The sequence below is a fragment of the Passer domesticus genome, chromosome 10 (assembly GCF_036417665.1).
Source record: "Passer domesticus isolate bPasDom1 chromosome 10, bPasDom1.hap1, whole genome shotgun sequence".
Taxonomy (NCBI): Eukaryota; Metazoa; Chordata; class Aves; order Passeriformes; family Passeridae; genus Passer; species Passer domesticus.
The window spans coordinates 13,479,151-13,498,299 of NC_087483.1; the positions used below are offsets into that span (position 1 = coordinate 13,479,151).

The 19,149-nt window shown below is 38.4% G+C and overlaps 1 protein-coding gene across 8 annotated transcripts in view; it reads left to right on the forward strand.

Moving 5' to 3' along the window:
- MYO1B (myosin IB) overlaps positions 1 to 12,493 on the forward strand; it is a 134,318-nt gene extending 121,825 nt beyond the window's left edge. For all 8 annotated transcript variants that reach the window (XM_064433860.1, XM_064433861.1, XM_064433862.1 and 5 more), the window contains 7 exons: positions 1,852 to 1,926; positions 2,322 to 2,456; positions 3,298 to 3,404; positions 5,890 to 6,022; positions 7,524 to 7,676; positions 8,549 to 8,676; positions 11,220 to 12,493. In XM_064433860.1, coding sequence (XP_064289930.1) covers positions 1,852 to 1,926; positions 2,322 to 2,456; positions 3,298 to 3,404; positions 5,890 to 6,022; positions 7,524 to 7,676; positions 8,549 to 8,676; positions 11,220 to 11,343 — 855 coding nt within the window. In that variant the 3' untranslated portion in view covers positions 11,344 to 12,493. The remainder of the gene's footprint in view (positions 1 to 1,851; positions 1,927 to 2,321; positions 2,457 to 3,297; positions 3,405 to 5,889; positions 6,023 to 7,523; positions 7,677 to 8,548; positions 8,677 to 11,219) is intronic.
- The last annotated feature ends 6,656 nt before the right edge of the window (positions 12,494 to 19,149 follow it).

Below are 19,149 nucleotides of genomic sequence, written 5' to 3' on the forward strand. Positions count from 1 at the left end.
CACAGGTAGTTTGAAGGCAAAAGTATTTCACCCATGACATGTGAGGCTGAAGAATTAAAATTGATAAAAGCAATGAAGATTAAACCAATAAGTTGTGAGGATTTAGTTTAGTTTTTGTTGGTTTGTTTTTTGTTTTTTGTTTTTTTTTTTTTTTTTTGTTTTTTGTTTTTTTTTTTTTGTTTTTTTTTAATTGTATGCCAAGTAGATTTTAATAGCATTTGTGGTACTTTCCAAATTCAGGCTTTTCTGGAGCAGCTTGCATTTCTCAGTGCTTGCTTTGCAGCTTCCCTGCAGCACCAATAGGATGCGTGGGTGTCTATTAGTCCCTTTCTTCCAAATTAATTTGCACACCTTGCAGCTCGCAAAGAATAATATAAAGCAAGATCATTAAGGAGAATCAATGGTGAGATTTGGGATGATTGTGGTTGGAGTGGCTTTGAGTGTGTTAATTACCATCCCTGAATAATTAATAAAGGATGTACTCTAATTATAGAGCACTAAGCCTTGCAGAAAATGAATAAGAACTCTGATATTTTTTTTCTTATAAAGTGATGAGGAAAAAAATATGCGCTGAATTTGCATGGAATGACGACAGCTGAATGTTGCCAGTTTTGTTGGTGCATCTTAATGTGTAATTAAGCAAAATCTGTTTACCTTTGGGGTGTATTTGTCCACAAATGGTGACAGATTTTTGCTTTCTGAATGCTGGTTTATCTTTAAATGCATGAATTACTATGGGGCAGAAAGGATTTTATGCTATGGGTTAAAGGGGATTTTATGCTATGGGTTTCACTTTGTATTCTGGTTACAGAGAAGCCAGCAACATTTAGTGAGTTAACTAAAACCACTAAATTTTGCTCTGGGGTAAATTATGCAAAGCCACGATGTTTTCCCTGGGTTTTGCCCAAAACCCATAACAGGTGTGTTGCAGGTTGTGCCAGAGTTTGCAAAAAAATTTGAGGGATGTTTCAGCTGACTTGAGGTGAGCCTGCATGTCACATAAAACTGCAAACCAGTTGGGTTCTCCCTAATTGCCTTTCCTGAATTTTGGTCTATGCTAATTAGCACTGATAGAAATACAAAAGGCGAAAGAAGTGCTCTAAAACTTGCACTTCCAAGTATGTATTAAAAAATAATATTGCCTGTAAAAATAATGATGATTACTTTTTCGAGTTTTTTAAAAATTGTATTGGTTTTCAAATAAATTTTGGGAGCAAATATCAAGCTTGCTGACATTAAGAAACCTTTGTGTTGATTCTCTGCTCTTACCGAGCACCAAAATCTCATTTTTCTTTTTGAATGAGGACTGCCTGTGTGAAAAGAATTTTTTCATGCAGAAGTCTGCTCTGAAAAAAAAACAAACAAACCCTTTTTATTATAGCAAACTCTATGTATTAAAAATTTTAAAGGGGAAAAATCTGAAAAATTCAACAGTTAACTCTGTAATTAACATCAAATAAGTGTCACTCCAGACACAAGAAAATTGTATCATCACTGGTGATGCCTCACTTTCTCCAGTCCAGCTTTATGCAAAAGCCTATTGAAAACAGATTCATGCTGTGAATTTGACAATATTTGAATATTTTGCCTTTTTGGAGGGAAGCATTTCAAATTCCTTGATAAGTTTGCAAATAATTGCATTCAGGTCAGCCGAGGTATCTTTCAGACATCGTGGTCCATGGTCTGCTTCACATAATTTAAGTGTGACCAGGTGATGTTCCTATTTCAGGGAACCCTTTGCATGTACATGTGCTTGTTTTAATGTCTTCTACCATAGAGCTTGTTGAAAAAGTACCTGTGCAAACAAACACATTCTTTATATTCATTTTGAGGGTTTGTTTAACTTTCCAGGTCCGTAGAGAATACAGGAAATACTTCAGAGCCAATGCTGGAAGAAAAATTTATGAATTTACCCTTCAGAGACTTGTATGTATATATCTGTACAAAGTACATGTACATTCCTGTGTTTTAAGTTTTTATTTTCTATCAAATGTCACAGTTGTGTTATGATAGCCTTTGTAAGGAAATGTCCAAGCACATGGAAAAGTGACAAATTAACATTCTTATATTGTAAAGAAAGGATAGTGGTAATGTTTGGAGATGTAGGAATGGTACTAAGTATTTTCCACACTTCTGTGATACCTAAATCTGTGTTTCTCAATATACCTGGCTTTAAAAATCCATATTCTGGTTTATGAGAGCTGAGAGTTGCAGTTTGGTAACTGTGCTTTTTAATCACAGAGCATCTGCTTTTCCTTGCCTACTTCAATAACCTTGATATTTGAACGTTAATAAAACATCTTGCTTCAATTTTGTCACAGATGCAAAAATACTTCTTGGAAATGAAGAATAAGATGCCTTCTTTATCACCAATAGATAAAAACTGGCCAGCAAGGCCTTACCTGTTCTTGGATTCAACTCACAAGGAACTAAAGAGGATTTTCCATTTGTGGAGGGTAGGACACATTCTGGTCCAGTCTGTGCAGAACTTCTTCCCATGATTTTAAACAGTATTGTTCACAACGGGTCTATTTTTAGGATGTGTTTCCTTCGATTCCAGCCAGGATAATTTTATTTCTTTGGAAGGAGTAGGTTTTTTGATCATTGCCTTTGGCCTGCAAGGGATATAACTATCCTGGCTACTCCTTTCTGGGGCTAGGCAGAGAGGTTTGCTTCCTGCCATCAGCCTGTTAATTAATAGCTTGTAATACTTGTGTGCATGGCCAGCACTTAGACCAATGCTGGAAGTGCTGGGTGGAATTTTTTACTTATGAGCTGTGGTTAGCTGAAATTTGTTTTGGATCTTTGGATGGAGAGAACGGCGAGAATCTGTACAAGTGCTGATGGGATGTTTTACTGATCTTGTGGGCTGTGTTTTCTGTGAATTGTCAAGGAACAGTTTTTCTTTCTGAGCCTGCAAAACTCTCCCTCTCAGCTGTGTCTTTTTCTTCCTTTCTGCCTACATAAACTTCCAAAATTGTGGAACTGTATTTATAGTTTTTGTGAATCTTTTTAGCACACTCTTCCAATGACTGGTGTCTCATAGGTGTTAAGCTCATGTTCATACTTACAGGAGATGTTTTATATATTGTTTCTGGTGTAATTTAAAAGTATCTAGAATGGGTAAGGAGAAAAACACCTCTCCTGTTTGTTATCAGTGGCACGTAGGATGGAGCTGAATCACTTCAGAAGCATACAAAGAATGTGCATCTTGAGCAATGAGCAAACATTAGTCTGTGGTGCTGTGAGATTGGGAAAGATAATTTTATGGTTTGTTTAATATATCCTGTTTTGTAGTGTAAAAAGTACAGAGATCAGTTCACAGATCAGCAAAAGCTTATATATGAAGAAAAACTGGAAGCAAGTGAACTTTTCAAGGACAAGAAGGCTTTATATCCAGCCAGGTAATGACTGATTCTGCTGCTTTTAGTGTACAAGAAATTCAACATCCTTACACAGATTTGGGAAACTAAGCAAGATTTTGCTTTTCCTCTTAAGCAGGAAAATGCATTTTCCTTGCTTGACAACATCTCTCCATCATTTGCCTTTACCATCCTGAAAATTTGCCTCAGTTAGAAGCAAACTTAGATGTTGTTACAGCCACCAGTCCCGTGATAGTAAGAACTTCTGTCCAAAATCCATGGTGGTTTGTTGTTCTAACCTACCTTGACCCACTTATGCCTTACAAGTTTGGGGAACTTGCAGGTGGGAAGAGTTTTCACCCTTTTCCCTCATTCCCATCAGGCTGTTTCCTGCAATAATAAAGGTAGAGTGACCTGGAAGGTTCTAAGTGACAAATGTCACTCACACCCAGGTGAGCTGTGCTGGAGAGCTCTCCTGTGCTCAAACTTAAGATGAACACTGGGTAATTTAAGAGTTACACTGGTGCACATATGTTTTTGTCAAGATACTTAAAAGAAATTTCTATTTCCATTTTAGAATATTTTTTTCTTTTTTTTTTTTCCTTTTAATAATCTGAATCTCTGCAAGTATGTTTTTTGGTTTCTCAGATTATTGAGCTCTTTAAAACTGACAGATTCTTGTCAATGCTATCTACACAGCCAACATTATTCAAGACAGTACAGTAGTATCCAATTTTATTTAAGGAATACACTTCTTTTGGTATGCAGTAAAACTGACAAAAGAGAGATATGATGCCCTTGATATAAGTTGGTTTACACTTTTTAAAGTGAATACAAGCTTATAAATTGTGTTTTTTCTTGAAAACAACTATCTTGTCCATCTCAAGAGAATTTTCTCTTAGAAGCTGTAGTTTGAGCTGAGCAGAAACAAATCGAATGAGAAGCAAGGTTCAGCAGAGGGAGGAACAGGAATCTGCAAGACTTTATGGGAACAGTTCCATGCTCTGCTTGCTGTTTGTGTGTTTCCTTGGTTTGGTGTCATTTTTTTATTGAGACATTTCCTGTTTTCCTGTAATGGGCTCAGTGTACATTTCTCTTTTTTTCCCCTTCAGTAGATCACTCACTTAATGGTTGTATATGCTAGCTTGTGGTTTGTCCCTTATTTGCTTTGGGATGTCTTTTTGTGCTGCTGGGAAAAGAGAAAGATGGTGCCTTTGGACTTTCCTATGAGCAAGCAGGTTTTTTTAGGTTTTAGTCAGTATGCATCTGCTCAGCATAGAGCTCCTTGGAAAGGAAGGAATTCTATTTATACCCCTGGTTTGGTACTTTTTACACCAAGGCTGAACAATGAAATAACCTACAGCAAAATATACACACACACACACATATATTTTAAAATATATGTATATTTATATATATGTATATATATGAGAGTCATTTTTATCCAAGACATTCTTAAGTGGTATTTGTGATAGGGGAACTGTTGATTCATTTGAGTTTTAGCTATGACTTGTCATCATTTGATCAGGGATGAAGTCCACATGGAATCTACTGTTTTGCTGACTATGGTTTCATACTGCTAATTAATAAAAACCAAAAAACCCCAAAGCTCCAACATGGTGGAAAGTTGGAATGCTTTCCCTGCCCTGCATTCATTTAGAACCATTTCCATCTCTTTTTGTCTGGTATTCAGAGCTGATTAGCTCCTACTGTTGTTTTGTTGTTTTTTTTTTTTTTTAAATCGGCCTAAGGGTAGAGAAAATTACTGTATAAAGTTTCTGATTAATTAGTATGATAATGGTTCATAGGATGTGGCTAATTTTCTGTCTGTAGTATAATTATTTAAGGAGAAAGAGGGACTTGTGGGCACTAAAATTCCAGTACCCTACCTCTTCTTTCCCATCCCTCTGTGTGCCAGAGAAGCAATGGCAAAGTTCCACATAGTGCATTGGTTTCTCCTGGGCTCCAGTCTTGGCAAAGCTTTGCATTAATGCTTTGACTGAGGTGAAATCACCATTTTTAAAGTGACTTCCAAACAAAGCAAGCAGTGACAATTCATCTGGTCTGCAGTGGAGCCCTTATTTGAACACCCTGAGGTGTGTAAAGATGGGGGAATTTGCAAGAGCAGCAGATGCTGACAAGGAGCTGCTGCGTGTTTCACAAACAACAGCAGATCTCGAAGGCAAGTTCATGTCTGTCACTGAAGTCCTGCCTGTAGGCATCAACAGTGTGTTAGTCCTTCTCGGGTTTTATTTTCTGCTTTCACAGACTCTCACTGGGTGATTTCAAATCGTGGTAGACTGCATTTGCAAGGATGTTCGTGTGTCTGATATCCAAAGCAATGGGGCCCATTTAATTGGAAAATGTCTCCAGAGCAAGGAAAAACCCCATCCTGTCCTTTGGTGATAACTTTCTCTTCACTGACCATCACTGAAAATTATATTTGTGCATCTCCTCATGAAGGCTGTGCTGGTGTCAGGTTTGCTTCTTGCCTGAGGTTCATGGAGAACTCATGTTTCCTTTGCAGTGTTGGGCAGCCCTTCCAAGGGGCTTACCTGGAGATCAGCGAGAACCCCAAGTACAAAAAGCTCAAAGATGCCGTGGATGAAAAGATCATTATTGCAGAAGTTGTCAATAAGATCAATAGAGCCAATGGGAAGGTAATCACATGGATTTGATTTATCCAGAAGGGTAGATAATTTTTGTTACAAATACATTGAAAGCGAGACTCGTAATACTCTGAGGATTTTTTAAAATAATGTGTGTTTTTAAGGGCAGGACTGGAAATGTTGGTTTTATGTAACTTGGTGATTTTAAACACCTCTTTTAAATTTACATAAAGATTACTAAAATCTTGTTTTGTAGTTTCCAGTGACTTTTCCAAACAAGAAAAGGTATCTCATCAACCGGTAACAGAATGTATTGTGTCACAACTAAATGTAGTCTCTGTACTCAGCTAAGATCTTCTATTTGCCAATTAAAGAAAATAAACATTTAGTGAATATCTTACTCAAGCATTTAGAAAACTTAACTTTTCAAAGTCCACGCTGTCAGCCAAGCTCTAATTATCACATTTTATTATCTTTTAAAATTATGAATGACATACTCTTCTAGCTTTACCTGTCTTACAAAGGAAGAGGCAAGTTTCTTGTATCATTTGAATATAGTTGTTAAATATGGTGGGTACCTTTTTATTCTGCCAACATAGAACGCATTTTGCATTTAAATTATACTTATTAAAATAGGAGGTATTATTCTGCCTTAATAAACTTAATTGCTTTCACCATATCTGTCTAAATATTAGAAGTAGTAGATCTCAACTTCTCAGACGTAGATGCCATTTATGCATTTGTAGGAGTGAAATTAGGTTGGCCATTGTTGATGCCAAGTTAATTTTCTGGTTTAGAAGAAATTAATTAAATGAAGACAATATCTTTCCTGTACTTTCATAGGCTATAGCTCTCAAGATTAAAAAAAAATAAATTAATGAACTATGTTTCTATGTGCTTAAGGCTGCTATTTCTTAATTTTAATAAAGATTTTATTCTTTAAAAGTTTACAGGATAAAAATGTGTATGTGGATTAAGTTCTCATTTGTCTTTCTTACTATTTTCGAAGACAAATTTAAGAACACACATTTTGTGCTTTAAAAATATTTGTCTTTTGAAAATATGAATGCTTATCCTCCTAAAGGATAATTCCAAGAGATAAAGGGAGGAGAACATAACTCCGAAAAGTACTTATGTGATTTGTGTTGCTCTGCATCATAGTTTTGGTGAATAATGCTCAATATAGAGACTTAGTGTGTGATGATTTTCCTGGAGATTTAAAGAGCATGAGAAATGAGGTTATCCTGATTTACATAGTTTCAGAGTTTGACTTTCTGAGTTTTACAGCTGTAAGCCAGTAATTAAAGGAACTGTTTATACCTAAGCATATGTGCCAAAATGAGCTAAGCTTCTCAGTCTATAATTAGACACATAAATAAATTTGACCTGATTTTAACTGATCTGCAGCTTTTACTGAACATCAAATGTTCACATTTGCTAATGTGGGCCAAGCTTTTTAACTCTGTGAACTCCTTGGAGTCTTAGTAGGTGCAGGATGAAAACCAGCCCTCTCCTCATGTGGACAATGATCTGCATTTTTGCATTTTCACAGGCTGCATCCAGGATTTTCTTATTAACCAAAAACAACGTTCTTCTTGCGGATCAAAAATCTGGGACTATCAAGTCAGAGGTTCCACTGGGAGATGTTACCAAAGTGTCCATGAGCTCCCAAAATGATGGATTCTTTGCAGTGCACCTCAAGGAGGTTGGTTACCATTCCATCACAAAATAGTATGTTTTACATGCAGCGATGTAAAACCTGTTTGTTAATTATCTTGTAGCATTAAACCAGAGGGTTGTAGGCTTAGAAGTTTATTTAACTTTGCCATAGCTGAAAAAACCTTTGATTTAAAGCTACTGAAGCCAAATGAGAACAGTTTATTACATTATGACTGATCATTTAACTGTGAAAATCAGACTTCGTGTTTCACTGCAGTCTCTTCAGGATCAGAGTTTTCCACTTGTAATATGGTTCAGGTACCTTGTGCCAGTGCTTTCCTTACATATACTGGTAGAATATTTCTCTCTTCTTTATGGGATGCCAAGAAGTCGACGTTGAGGCACAGCTAATTTGTAACTCAGTTCTAAGGAACTTAGCTCACTGCTATATTTGCCTCACTGCACTGTAACCATTGCTCTGTTAAAATCATTAAGCTGGCATCTGTGTTCTAGCCTAAATGAATTTGAAGACTGTTATATACAGTGTCTTTTCACACTCACTGCCATCATCCTGATCCTGGTGTTGGTAATTTGCTTTTGTTCCTTTCTGCGAGTATTGGAAGCTTGCTGTGGTGTATCCAGACAAGGCAAACAGAAACACTACAGTTTTGTAGAAAAATGAAGATGGCCCTCCTTTAGGGCCAGAAGGGATTTCTTTTTTACCTTTCTCACCTGATTTGTAGATTGTTTGGGTGCAAATGGTATTTTGATCCTGTACACTGCACTTAATTTACAAGACAAATGTTTGTTGTTTCCTTAAACTGGGAAGAGAAGACTCCTTGTAAACCCTCCTGCTTGTCTGCCATTTAATCATACTCAAGGTTTTGGTAGTCCTAACTGCTTCCCTTCCTGTTTCAGGGTTCAGAAGCTGCCAGCAAAGGAGATTTCCTGCTCAGCAGCGATCACCTTATTGAAATGGCCACTAAACTTTACCGCACTACGCTCAGCCAAACCAAACAGAAGCTCAACATTGAGATATCTGATGAGTATGTTTCTTGTTTGCTTTAGAGTAAATTTCTTCAGTGCAGCATGCTAAAAAGTCAAGTATCTGGTGTCAGAATAACAAAACACTGTTGTGTAGCTAATACTTCTTTTCTCTTGACAGAATACTTGTAAAGAAGGATCCAGTTTTCAGCCTGTACTCATTTATAGTATTCATTTTGGCTTTTACGTCCCTGAAAGTCATTACAGAAAATAGGCTTTTGTTGAAGTAGTTTCAAATAGGGCTGTGAAGCAGAATTGTTGCTGTAGAAATAATCAAGAGTTACTACGTTTGAGAGAACAATTTTGCATGTGACTGAAAAGTTCACAGATTACTCTGAGATATTTATAGATTAGAGTGGACACTAGTTGCCAAACTGAAAACAACCCAAAAAGAATACAAAGCCTGTCCCCAGTCCAGTGTAGGTTTATGAAGCTCTATCTTCTCTCTTGTGAAGGTGTAACCATCTATTGTTTGGGGGTTTCTGGTTGTTCAAAAGCTTTGTTTGATGAAAAGTCTGCATTTCAAAAGAATATTTATTTCTGCTCAGTACAGTTTCATATTTTGGCTTTAAATAAGGACTGCCCTTCTGGTGTTTTTAGCTATGGAATAAAGGTGTTTGTGTGTGAACTCCTAAAGTTTGCTGAGTAAGAGTCTCCCACTTAGTCCACCATTGCCATTGCCACTTTTGTTCTGTGAAATGGCCCCTCTTTTCAGTATTGTTGATAGGGTGGATTTATTCCCTTTGAAAAAAAGAAAAATAGGAACCCTTTAACAATGGCAAAGTAAATTTCCTGTAGGCAAAAACAGAACCATTTTATGTGGCTGCACCATACTGTGTGTGTTCTAGAGCCATGGTAGTGGGTACAGTTTGCATCTGTTCAGATTTGAGGATTTATTAAAAGGCTAATTTTGCTCTTTCCTTGAAAATAAAATCTGCCATTTTCCTGTGTTCTGTTACCAGATGTCATTTAATTTCCTCAAGTGTATGTGTTTTTTAGTCTCTAAAAGAGTGTGGCTATTCCCAGTAAATTTCTAGTTTAAGGGGGGGCTACAAAGGCATAAACTACTAAAGCTGAGTTTAAGCATGCATTGCACTAGTCTGGACAGCCTGCTTGCCTTAGGTCTGGAAAACAGCCTGCTTTCAGAGAGTTTGGCTTTTTGGGATGTGGTTTTTGTTTCTTCTCTTGCTGATTAAAAACATTCATGAGTGTACAGCTATTGAGTTTATCCAGACTAAATAATTTTAAGCTGTTCGCAGTCCCATCTGTGTTGATGGTGAAGCAGGAGTCTTCTCCCTGCTAGAGTTTAGACACAAGCACAACTAGGGATTGAGGAGAAAATGTGGCCTTATTTCGAATATGCTTTTTGGGAAGAGAGCTGATTTAAGAATGCTGTTGATGCAGGGCTGTGTTTAGGAGGGGACACTCCATTCACGTGCACAATATCCGAACAGTGGGTGTAGGAAAATGCAGCATTGGTGATGAGACAGTGGCTGTAAGAGCTGCACATATTTTTGGGTTGCAGCTTTTAATACTGCACCCCAAAAATGCAGTGTTGAGCAAGACTGAGTGCCTGGGCTGTGCAGCAGGAAAGCAGGACCCAAGGGCAGCTCGGCTCAGCAGAGGCCACTTCCTCCCCTGAGCTCTGCCGTCAGCTTGATTTGTGGTTTCCGGCTGCAGAGCAAATTCTTTGAAGTTTTTGGCCTCTGCTGGAGGACTTTTTAAGGATGCTAAAAGGGAAAATCGGCTGTATTACAAAGGACTTTTTAGGTCAGCAAGCACTGCATGTGAGCCAAGAGGCAGCACTGCCTTGCTTATTGCTTTTAATCTCGCTATCCAGATCCGTGAGAGGTTTGAGGCTCCACAGGAGCACGTTGGGTTTTTGTGGTGTTGTTTTTCTTTTTTTTTTTTTTTAAAGCAATTCTCTACATTCAGTGAAATTTCCCTTCCAGTAAAAAGTGAAGAGTAAAATCCAGACTAATTTACCCTGAACTGTAGAAAATGTCTAAATTTGGAGATTGCTGGGCAGGAAGTGAATTTTCCCAGTTGTCGGGCAGGGGCCTATAAAGGCTAGCTAAGGATTAGACATATGAGAGCTGCTGAAATACCAGATGTACTAAATTAAGCATAAATCAGAAGAAGAGAACTCCTGATGTTGCTACAGAAGTGTTGAGCTTCCATGAAAACAGAGAAGTCCCTTTGGCCAACGGTGAAGTAATTGGAAATTGTCTTTTCTGCATTTCTGTTAAATGAGAAAATCTGTTTCAAACTGCTTTTTTTCTAAAGGAATAGCAAACTAACTTGTAAAATGTCCACAGCTATAGGCAAATAGCAGTCATTAAGAGGTACAAGCTGAAGGAGATTCTAGCCATACCATAGCCTATGGCTTTTTTATTTATTCCCCAACTCTTTATTATTACTACAGAGCTGAAAATGACATCTTTTGGAGTGATGCTTAGAACCAACAGGAAAAGACTTCTGCTCCTCATGTGTCTTTTTATTTCTCTCCACACTTAACTAAAGTTTTTACCATTCCCTCTCTTAGGTTCCTGGTCCAGTTCAAACAAGACAAAGTGTGTGTGAAGTTCATACAAGGCAGCCAGAAAAATGGCAACATCCCAACTTGCAAGCGAAAAAACAATCGGCTTCTCGAAGTGGCTGTCCCTTAACTGCAGCTGGTGACTCTCCCTTTCATGGACTTGTTTCTTTGTAATAGTGCAATTTTAGTGGTTTGGTTTTGCTATTTTTATCCTTTTCTGGAGCTGTTGATGGCTAATAGCTTTAGAAACCCTTGGCAAAACATTTGATCGATCGACTTTGAAATCTTTTTGTTCATGCCAGGTTTTAACCCTCAAAATGCAGATTTTTATCCAGTGAGGCATTTTTACCAGCTGGCACATATCTGTCATACAACCAATCATTCTCTTTGTTTAGCAACCATATTTTAGTGCAGCATATCATAAACCCACATATTAATGGTAACTTACTCGTATTCCTTAGTCTAGAGATCTGCTTAATGGGAATTATACATGGCCTTGATGCTGGGTGGCCATTTGTGCCCGGTGTCCTTTTATCCCAAGCTGTCCAGGTGTCTGTCAGGCTCCTCAAGTCCTGCCCCTGTGCAGACCAGCAGAGCAGAGGCTGATAAAACAACTCCTGTAGCTCACACTAAGACCTGTGTAACTCAACCCTCCGGTCAGTGCAGCACAGAGACATCTAATTCTGCTAAATAGAAGGAATAGATGATTGCACAAGCAGCTACATGCATAATTTTATAGTCAAACATGCAGAAATTTTGAAACAGCGTTTTTAATTAGGTCAGATGTTTTTAATGACTTTGTAAAGTAGAGATCAGCAGAATTAAATAAGCTTTTTCTTTTTTTCATAAAAGCTATAAAGTTCAAGGCATATTTTCTGTTCTGCTATTCTTCTTTTAAATTATGAGTTAAGATTAGAGCCTGAAAAATGCAATAGTATTCATAACACAAGTAAATGCTAGTTATTTAAACAGTTAGTTATCAAGTGAAAGGTTTGAGCCTTTCTTTTAAATATTGGCATGTACAATGTGCAATAAAACATACGTGACATTTTGTGAGATTATTTATAATACACTTTCGTGTGGAAGAGAGAGGATTGGTGCAGACTGCATAGACAATGTAGGGGTTAAAATAGATCTGTGTTGTTAATTTGCAGTTTATAGAGTGTACACTACAGTTGTCAATTTGGGAAGAATACTTAGGATTAAAAAAAGAAAAATATCCTTAATTTGGGGGTCTGTATATAAATTGGTATTATGGTAATAAAACTGTTCTAATTCTGTGCTGTTTGGTACTCCTATGTTATAACCATATTTTTGTACTCCAAACTATTTTATATAACTCGTGTGCCTGATGTAAATGCGTGCACAGAAAATACAATCAAGGGCCACATTGTAAACCTTCAGTGTAACTGATTGCACTTAATCTTTTCTAAGCCAGAAGCATTAGCTGAAATCCTTGAGAGGAGAGATGCTTTTCCAGAGGGAAGGAACTGCTCACGTGAAGGGTTTGTGGGATGTGACTCTGTGATTTGTGGAGAAAGGGCCTTGTATTTTTGCAGTCTGATAGAGGACAGATTAAGACCCTGGCTATCTGATGTGCAGTGCTGGAAGTCCAAGCATAAATAAAAGAAAGAGAAAGAAAAGTTCAGAGTCTCCTTCCTCTGCCGGTGGGGCTGTGATGTAGCACTCAAGGTGGTGATGTGATGAAGGCTCCTCTGGGTAGTTCAAGGTTAAAACAGTGTTTACTGCAATAGGTGTTCAAGTGTTAATGGTTATTAGTCTGAAAAATACCACTGGTTTGGGTTACACCACCCCCTGCTTGGGGATTAAATGGTTTTCCTATGATTTGGAAACAAAGCAGTTGTTTTAACAGGATGCTTCAATGTTGCTGTTAAAAGTCCATACATGTGACCTTGAAATGTGGGAATAATCAAAAGATGTATTTCCCAAACTGAAAAAAAGCTGCCTCTTCCTCATAATTGGAGTTCAAACCTTTCTTCTAATAAATGAGTCAGGTTAATAGTTTAATAAAATTTAAATAATTTTACATGTATTGCAATTATAGATGCTTGCGAAGGAGATTTTAGAATCGATTTGTGATGCAAAATTGTGGTACTTGGAAGGAATTATTCCATTGCCTTAAGAAGACAGCACATAATAATGACAATGTGGCATTTAAAACTCCTAAATCCTGTATTAGAATTTCTGTTTGGGGTAGATTGGAGATTTGGTAAAACTGTTCACTCTCTTGGAAACCTTACAGTAAGAACTGCATGAAGAAAATTTTAAAAATTAATAAAAAATAAGGAAAACAAACATTTGAAATCTGATGTAATTCTGTAGTTGCTTGCAGGTAAGAAATGGGAGAGTGTGGATTAAGAACATCTGGATATTTGGCCCATGAAACTTGGGTATTACAGGATAATATTAGGATTTTTGTCCCATCCCAGCCAGCTCCAGTACACATCCCTTCTTATTTCTTTGACCTTTGCAGCAAATCATAATAGCCATACCTGCAAAAGACTGGAAGAGAGACAAACTCCTCACGTTGGTTTCTCTTGTTTCCTTTCTTTTTCTGGACTCCAACAATGTCTACCTTGCACATTAGCTGGTACTTTGTGACAATTATCTTTTGACTCTTGAATACTTCTCAATGTACAGAGCGAGTTTTGCTGAACATGAATTATTAGGTACTGCTCAAAGAGCCATGGTATCTTGATGTTTAGATTTAAGTATCTTGGATGTGGAAAATTAAAATGCAAGGTCACCTAACTACCTTTTTTTTGTCTCTTTCTTCTGTTTTCTTTTATCACTGTCTGTCAAATGGAGTTGTAAACAGAAGAGTGTTCCTCCTATGGTGCTAACCTTACTTTTGCATCCTTTTACTTTGTAAATGCTATTCTTTCATCTCAAAGCTGGGCAAGGATCATTAAGAAAAAAAATTGATGCATGATGCTTTCTAGAATCAAATAAAATTCTGTTCTTAGACCTATATTTTCTCTATATCTGTATCTTTCTTACTGTGAAAACAGCAGGTGACTGAGTTTTAGATTAATTATACACAACAGTGGTGTGTGACTTGAAGAAAGAAGAAATTTTTATTTTGTATGTGATTCTTTAAGGGGCAGCATCAGTGATTCACAGCAACATTTTTCAGTCCTTTCTTCATCATAATTTTTGCTGAAAATTCTACAAACTCAACTTTTCTAAGATTAGGTTTTAGACCAATTGCCTGAGAACAATATTATAGCCAGTTAATCTGTTTTTTTAAAAATGGCTTTGTGCCCCAAACCTATCATATTCCATGTGTTATGTCTTGTGATCTGTTTCTCTCCTTTTGTGTTTAACAAAATCTATCCTGATTTTTTTTTAGTATTTTTGTTCACCATAGAAATTATGGAAGAAAAGAAACTAAAATGTAAAATCAGGAGAAGCATATTCAGTTTTAATTTGTGTTTCTTTTCTTTGCCAAAATGAAGGCCTTTTTCTATACATTTCTGGGGGAAAAAAAAGGAAGACTGAATTCAAAATTTTTATGTGAAAGGAGAAAATTTTCCCCCATTCTGTGAAAATGTCACTTTTAATTCTTAAGCTTTTAGATCCTTAATCTTGAAGGACACAACATATTTTCCATAATCTATAGGAAATGGTTGTAGTTATTTTTAAAGTCTTGCTCTGCAGTGTGCTGGTGATGGGAGATGCACACACCTGTGCAGCTTTGGGCATTAGAACTTCCCCACAAATGTTTCAAAGACAGGACTCTGGGGATGCTGAGAACTTGCACCAGTGTAGAGCAGTGTGAATTTGAGGGCATCTCTAGTATGACCAACAAAGGAGTTCTGACTCTCCTCCTGTGTTAACTTCCCTCTTTACTGTAGTGGTTTCAGCCTACACAAACATATGACTGTAAGTGGGAGGGACAATTGTTTGCCAATGTTTGTAAATCCCCTCAAAGTGATCAGAATTTCCTGGACACTGCTTTTAGTCAAGTGTTTGGTATGTCACTGTCCCACGACCTTCCAGATGAAGTGCAGCTGAAGGTTGGTGTCATGCAGTGTGATCTTGCAGCCATTCCAGCCCAGGATTTGGGGGTTTGCCCTGCAGACCTGTCTGTCTGCTGTTGTGTGATCTGCTCAGGAGTTTCAGGAGACTTAACTGAGGCAGTGGCATCCTCCTCAAGGACGACACCGCTCACGTGTCAGTCCCACTTACAGTGAGACTTTCCATGTTCTGACTCACTAGAGTGTTTCCTCCTGGACTTGAAGGTAAAGGGAAGGTTTAGAGCATGGAAAAAAAAAAGTTAATTGGCAGAGCAGACCTTGCTTCAGCTGAAATATTGAGCAGTAGGTGTTAGCAGTGGCTGCCTTAAGGACAGACTGTTCAGACAGTGCCCAGAACTGCCACGTCCTGTCTCACAGGGTGACTGCCCACAGCACTCCCTCAGTAGCATCGGATCTCTCCCTTTCCCTGCACTTCTGAAGCAGAATTGAGAGAAGATTGTGGAGAATTTACAGTTGCTGTCAGTAATTATTGTGGAAATGTTTTTTTATGTAGGTTGGGGCAGATTTGAATTGGGCAGTCTCAAAAAATTAGCTGGAATGGAAAGAAGAAAAAAGTACTCCTATGTGTTTGTTGGTTTTAAATGCATCACTGTTTTATGTCTGGCTGTGTTTGTCTATAGCAAACTAGTGCTATTTAAAGAATTGGGGTTCTGATATCAACTTAATCTCGTTATCAGCTAGGACCAGTTCTGCTCCTGTTCCCTTCCACCCATGGATGAATTGAGTACTCAGACCTCAACTCAAAATGAGAGTGCGGACAGTCTGAGACCATGGAGTTAACGTTGCTTATAAGCAATTGATGAAACTGAGCCCTAAAACTGTTAAGAAACAATTGGCTTTCTCCTTTATTCTAAACCTTTAAACCATTGACATCTGGCTGTGGAGTGGTTAGGCAAAATTATGAAGGATGAGGCACAAAAGACTTTATATGTGAATGAAAAGAAAATTCAAAGAATCTGGACCTCTTTTCTTAATAATTCAGCTGGTTTTCAAAGCTGCTCCCTACACTCAGCCCAAGGTAATGATCTCTTTGCTGTGTCACATTTTATTGTTTATGGTATCAAATTATTTAAAAAACAAAACTAAAAAAACCCCCCCAAAAAAAAAAAAAAACCCACAAAAAAACCCACAAAAATAAAAATAACACCCAAAGAACTTAATATTCTTGTGGCCAGGGAATCTTCTTCTCTGGAAACAAGGCAAAGTGCTGGGGATCTGCAGAGAATCCTGGAGGAGCCTGGGATTTCTCTGCCCACTTTCACCTTTACCCTCTGAAATCTTGAATGCCTTTTAGCTCTTCTCTGAAAGTGGGACACGATGGGTTTTGCCACAATGAATGGGGATTTTTACTGGCCTGAAAATGTCCATTCTGCACATTGTGAATTCTTTCCCCACCAGTGTCTTGATACTGGGTGGTCTTAGAGATGCTGGATGGTGTTTCCTGCTCTGGCTCCCATCAAGTTCTGGTTTCCTCCCGCCCTGTTCCCTCCTGCCTTTGACATTCCCTGCAGCAATAAAGGGAGGCAAGTATCTCCAGGATACAGCAACAATGTATTCTTTTAGGTTGTTCCATTATCTACCACCGCATCTTGGCACCTTGGTTGCAGCTGAACGCACAGGAAATGTTTTATTTCCCTTCCAAGAGCTGTTGTTAAGGAGAGATGCTTTGTTCCCTCTCAAGTTACCTTGTTAGCTGTACGGTATCACCAGTATTTCCCAAAGCTCTGACAAAAAGCAAACCTGAAGCCTGAAACATGAAAAGCTGCTGTTGCTATGTGCTCTGTCTGTCCCTGTTAGAGGAGAGATCTCCTCCAAGTGATGCTGTGATGAGTCTCTGCTGGTTTAATTCACTGCACGAAGCCTTCGAGGTTGCTGTGCATGCTTCTCCTAGCTGGAAAAAATGAATCCATCAGAATATCAAACAGGCAGTTTCAAACTGTGATGCCAAAAGGAGGGAGCTCATTTTTAACTGATGCAAAGGTGCGTTAAATAGCTGTGAATACACTCAGGTATCTCTTTACTTGCTAGTATGCTCTGTAGCTATGGGAAGGGATCTTGGCATAAGTTTAAACATGGAGACTCAAACTAGAGGTGTTCAAAGCAATTCTGCCCGATTCATTTCCCCATAAGCTATTGATTGTTATTAAAAATTAAAAATAAAGTCCGAAAGTTGTGGCTGAGCTTGCAGTGAAAGATCCTAAATTTTCATTTCATCAAAAACTTGTTAATATCATATGGGGATTGTGGCCTTGTGATGGCAGGTTCCTGAGTTTTCATGAACTGCTTTGGGGACGATTTAAAACAAAGAAAAGAAAATCGGCTATTTCTGATAAAGAAAAAGGGCATTTGCCATGGTTTAGTTGAGGTGTCAGGGAACGGGTTGGATTCAATGATCTTGAAGGTCTCTTCCAACCTTGTGATTCTGTATGCAAAAAGCAAACCTACAGCAACATAAGTGTAGGAATGCTTCCAGCTTGTAGTCAGCCCATTACTGGCACAGAGATGTTCTCCTTGACCCTTTATTTGAGCACTGTTTAGAAATGTTGTGTTGATATGACCTGCATGTGATTGGCTTCAGGGATGTGGGGTTTGATCCTACCTGTGTGGTTTTCTTCCTGCTGGTGAGGAGGCAAGATTTCTCAGGGTAAAACAAAAAAAAAACCCAAAAACAAACAAACAAAAAAAAAAACCAAAAAAAAACCCCAAGATAACTGGGAAAGGAAAATGGGGACTGTGAGCCATTCCAAGCTTCAAGTTTCAGTCCTGCAGAATCATGGAACAGTCAGAGTTGCAAGGACCATTGAAGATCTCTAGTCCAATTCCTCCTTTGATGAGCAGGACTTGAACTACATGAGATTGCTCAGAGCCCTGTACATCTTCAGGTTTTTCGGTACAAAGAGGGTGAGGAAACCTTTTCCAATAGAGGAGAGCATCCTTTCCAGCTGTCAGACCCTGGGGTGCTACATCCAGCCAGGGTGGAGCAAAACTAGATTTTATCTATTTTTGGTTACTGTGCTAGTCCTGATCCATGCTGTTATTTGGAGTCTTCCCTTGTCTTTGTGGCTTTCTCCTCATGTTTTGCACTCCCAGATCTTCCCTTCCCTCACATTGCCCCAGTGTACTCAAGAGGTCTGCCTGTTTCTCCAGGGTCTTGGTCATGCTCGCACAGAATTTTCTAGAATCTGATGTAAGGAGGGGCATGAAATTCTCTCAGAAAGAAAAGCAAATTCAAAGCAGGGTGTGGATAAGAGGCACTTGGAAAAGGTGCACGAGCTGCCAGGCATCAGGAGCTTTCAGTGAGTGCTGAACTGCAGCCACCAGGGTTTAGCTGCTTTGGCTCTTCAGTCTTGAAGACCTGGGCTCCAAAACCCACAGGACTGGTGCCTCACAGGGAGCTCGTGAGGTCTGGACTGTGTCACATCTCAGTTCAATGCCAACAGCAACCTGAATGAGTGGGAAATATGTTTGGTGGCAGCACAGCACTGAGGAAAGGCTGTCTCTGCAGTTCCTGGGAAACTGCTTTTGGTGTCCTGAGCTGGAGTGTGTGAATATACATGCTTCAAAAAATTAAATTGGGCAGGGAATGTGGATATCTTCCACCTGGCACATCCACTGGATGCCACTTCTCACCATCTTCAGGATGTTGTCACATTGTTCCTTGCGGTTTGTGCCTTGGCTCTTGTGGAAACCATACTTCAAGTCAAGATTCTTTTTTCTTCTTTTCTTGGACTGTTGCGCTTGCAATATGGCAAAGGTCACTGTGGCTTTAAGGATGCATCTTTTTTCTCATGAAGAAAAAGTAAGTTTGCACATTTTTGTTTCTTTTTTGAGTGAACTGGCTACTAATGAAGTTGAAAACCATTCTCAGTTTTCAG